At 39.2% G+C, this 3,319-nt stretch overlaps 1 protein-coding gene across 3 annotated transcripts in view; it reads left to right on the top strand.

Annotated features, from left to right (window-relative positions):
* Positions 1-292: 292 nt before the first annotated feature.
* Positions 293-3,319, top strand: part of LOC122087322 (pumilio homolog 4-like) — a 15,240-nt gene continuing 12,213 nt past the window's right edge. Inside the window, exons 1-2 of one of the 3 annotated variants that reach the window (XM_042656405.1) lie at positions 293-707; positions 810-1,512. In XM_042656405.1, coding sequence (XP_042512339.1) covers positions 820-1,512 — 693 coding nt within the window. In that variant the 5' untranslated portion in view covers positions 293-707; positions 810-819. The remainder of the gene's footprint in view (positions 708-809; positions 1,513-3,319) is intronic. The other 2 variants (XM_042656404.1, XM_042656403.1) reach the window with 2 other exon arrangements.

Below are 3,319 nucleotides of genomic sequence, written 5' to 3'. Positions count from 1 at the left end.
TTTTCAAAAGGAAGTGTTTCCTACGTGGAGTGCGTTTTTCCATTTATATCAGGACTAATGAAAACGCATAAGAAAATATTAAAAAAACCCCAATATGTGTGGGGCCACAAGCCCCCATAGAAACTCTTTATTTTTTTGTTAGTAAGTACCCAAATTTAATTCACTTTACTAGTTTAGAATATCGGGGTACGGTCGATGTTACATAACGCCACTGTGATCGGCAACCGTCCATCTAAGATCGGACGACTCAGATCCCTTCTTTCTGATCGTAGACGCGTCGCTGTAGTTAGTTCGGTTCTCTCTAACGCCACCGTTTCGAAAATCTCATGTTCATCTCTTTCTGCTGCTTCTTCCTCATGAGACCTTTCAGCGGTGAAACCTCGACCTAGAGCGCTTTCTCTCTGAATCACACTTCAGTTATTTGGCATCGGCGAAGGCTTTCTGAAGAATTAATCTCCTTTCATGGCTTAGTTTCGTGTAGGTTAATTTTAAAATTTCTTTGGTGTTTGAATTTTTGGCGTTGAGCACCGAACAGCTGTTCAATTTTACTACGAGAGGCGGTATTTTGATTTAGAGATGGGTATAAGATTTTTGGATCTGTGATCGAAATAATTGGAGGAAATAGATTGGGTTCGATGTTACTTTCGCTCGAATTACCTGTTCCTGTGGTTTCTAATTGATTGCGTTGATGCGTTTATGGCGTAAAGGTGTGGAATTTGGTTCCTGAAACCTGTTTCGCTTTTATGATATTAGGTTTCATTGGTTATTTGTTTGTTCTTCTTTTGATTTGATTTCTTATCGCTATTCAGGGTTTTGAGAATGGTCTCAGAAAGTCCGTTAAATATGCTGTCGGATCTAGGTGTGCAGCCGAACTTAAGGGACGGTTTTAGTGGATCAAACGGGAATTCAGAAGATAGAATGGGGAGGGAGATTGAGTTCTTGCTGCGAGAGCAGCGGAGTAATGATACAATCGATCGTGAGAGGGATCTCAATATCTTCAGAAGCGGCAGCGCTCCTCCGACAGTGGAGGGATCCTTGAATGCTGTGGGGAGTATGTTTAGGAATAAGGGCAATGACATTTCAGGGTTCAGTCAGAATGGTAATACCGACGGAATCCTGTCAGATGAAGAAATTCGTTCGCATCCTGCTTATCTGTCTTACTACTATTCCCATGAAAATATAAATCCCAGGCTTCCTCCTCCTTTACTTTCAAAGGAAGATTGGCGTGTTGCGCAGCGATTTCAGGCTGGGACATCGACGCTTGGGGGTAGTGGAGATCGGTGGAAGAAGGATATATTAAATGGGGGTGAAAGTAAGTCCCTCTTCTCATTGCAGCCTGGTCTTTTGGCACAGAGGGGGGAAGGAGATTTTGTGGAACCGAGGATAGTTACACCAAGGAATCTTACCAGGCAACCTTCTGCAGAATGGCTTGAGAGGGGGACTGACGGTCTCATTGGGTTGGCTGGTGTAGGGTTGGCTGCGAGGAGGAAGAGTTTGGCTGACATGCTACAGGTGTTTGATGTGTTCTGAAATGCATATGCTTTTAATACTCATAGCCCTCTATTTTTAATGTTGAATGCTTATATTGTTTCTAATCTATGCTACTTACCACTATTCCTTTGGGGGGGTGGATAAAAAGCAATCTTAATTCTTTAATTAATATAGATATACATGTAGTTCTGCATTATATATGTTGAATGGTTTCTAGTTTGTTTTTTACATGTCTTATGATAGTTTAACTTCTGTTGCTGCTGTTTTTCCCTCAATGGAATCTATTCTCATGAGTGACAAAGGTTTGACTGTCTTGATGTATTTTGCTGACGTTTACTAGGAAGGATAAAGTAAGGAATGATCGTATTAGAGCTGATTGGGGAGTTGCTCTGATCAATGACAAGCTCCGAGAAAGTCGTTTGAACTTTGAAGTGGTATGACCATGTTCAATAGAGGCATGGGGATGCCCCAATAAGGAGGAGTGATTTGATTCCAATTGAAAGAGCTAAAAGAGCTAAAAGAGCTAAAAGAGCTTGGGACAAGTCTAAAATGACCATAGGAGAAGTAGTGAGGAATGACATGCTTAGTCTGGGTATTATCTCAAGTATGACCTTAGATAGAGCCGATCAGGGGACATGGATCCATGTACCCGACCGGACATGGATCCATGGACCCGACTCCATTTAGCTGAGTTATTCCTGACTTGCTGGGCTGTGCCTCTTTCCTTTAATTTCCATTTCTTCTTTTTGTTTTGACATCTGATTTTGTTTTGCATGGATCCATGTAGCTGACCCCATTAAGTTGGGATGAGGCTGAGTTTATTGTTGTTTTTGTTACTTGATGGCAGGTGTTGCCATTTAATTTCTTAAAGGTGCTCTTGTTGTTCCAATTGGTTATTATTTTGATTGAAGAGAGATTTGCTGATATTTATGCATCTTTGCAATAAAAAGCAACTTACATCATGAATGCTGTTTTATTTTCTGCTTTTCGATTTTCAATCAATTTCCTTACAAATGCTTTGAATTATCAACATATATGTTTGATAATTAGTGACTTTTCTGTTCCTAATACTGGTTTTGCTATTTAGTCAACATCACCCCCTTTTCCCGTTTCAACTGAGGGTTGAAGGTGCAAAACGTAACAAAAACTGGATGGCTCATATAACTACTAATGCTGCTTGTTCTTTTTTTATGGACAAATTTGAATGTGGTTCTCCCATTAAGAGCACAGATGGATATGCAAACTTGAAAGTATTATCTCAATAAGACCTTTTTAACTGTAAAGTGTCTTACTTTAGAGGACATAACAATGAGAATTAGTGATATGCTGATACTTCAATCAGTGCCAAGGTTCAAGGTGTCGGGCTTCGACCCTTGGGGAGACCAAAATTTCGGTCGAAACCTGGGAAATTTTGAGGAAACCAGGGAATTTTTCCCGGCTGGATGGAAATTTTGGTTTCGACCTCCAAAATGTATTTTTTTTTGCCTGATTTTTTGTGTACATCCTATTTTAGACATTTCTAACACATTCACATAATTAGTTTCATAATAAAACAGGTAAAATAATACTTGTGGCCCACACCAAAAGTTTGGTAATGTACATTGAGTCGTTGACTAAAGTCTGAAATTATACTACATAAGTACATAGTCTACACTATATATAGTCTACAATCTACATCAATACATAATACGGAATACAAATGATCCAAAATAAATGAAAATATTACATCATCGTGAGTTATGTCTCAACACTCAACACTCAACACTCAACACTCAAAACTCAATCATATGTTGTTCAACATATATTAAATTGAACACCAAACATCAAC

Source organism: Macadamia integrifolia, chromosome 8, assembly GCF_013358625.1.
Source record: "Macadamia integrifolia cultivar HAES 741 chromosome 8, SCU_Mint_v3, whole genome shotgun sequence".
Taxonomy (NCBI): Eukaryota; Viridiplantae; Streptophyta; class Magnoliopsida; order Proteales; family Proteaceae; genus Macadamia; species Macadamia integrifolia.
The sequence above is the reverse complement of the archived record's forward strand: the minus strand, read 5'-3'. Positions and strand labels throughout refer to the sequence as shown.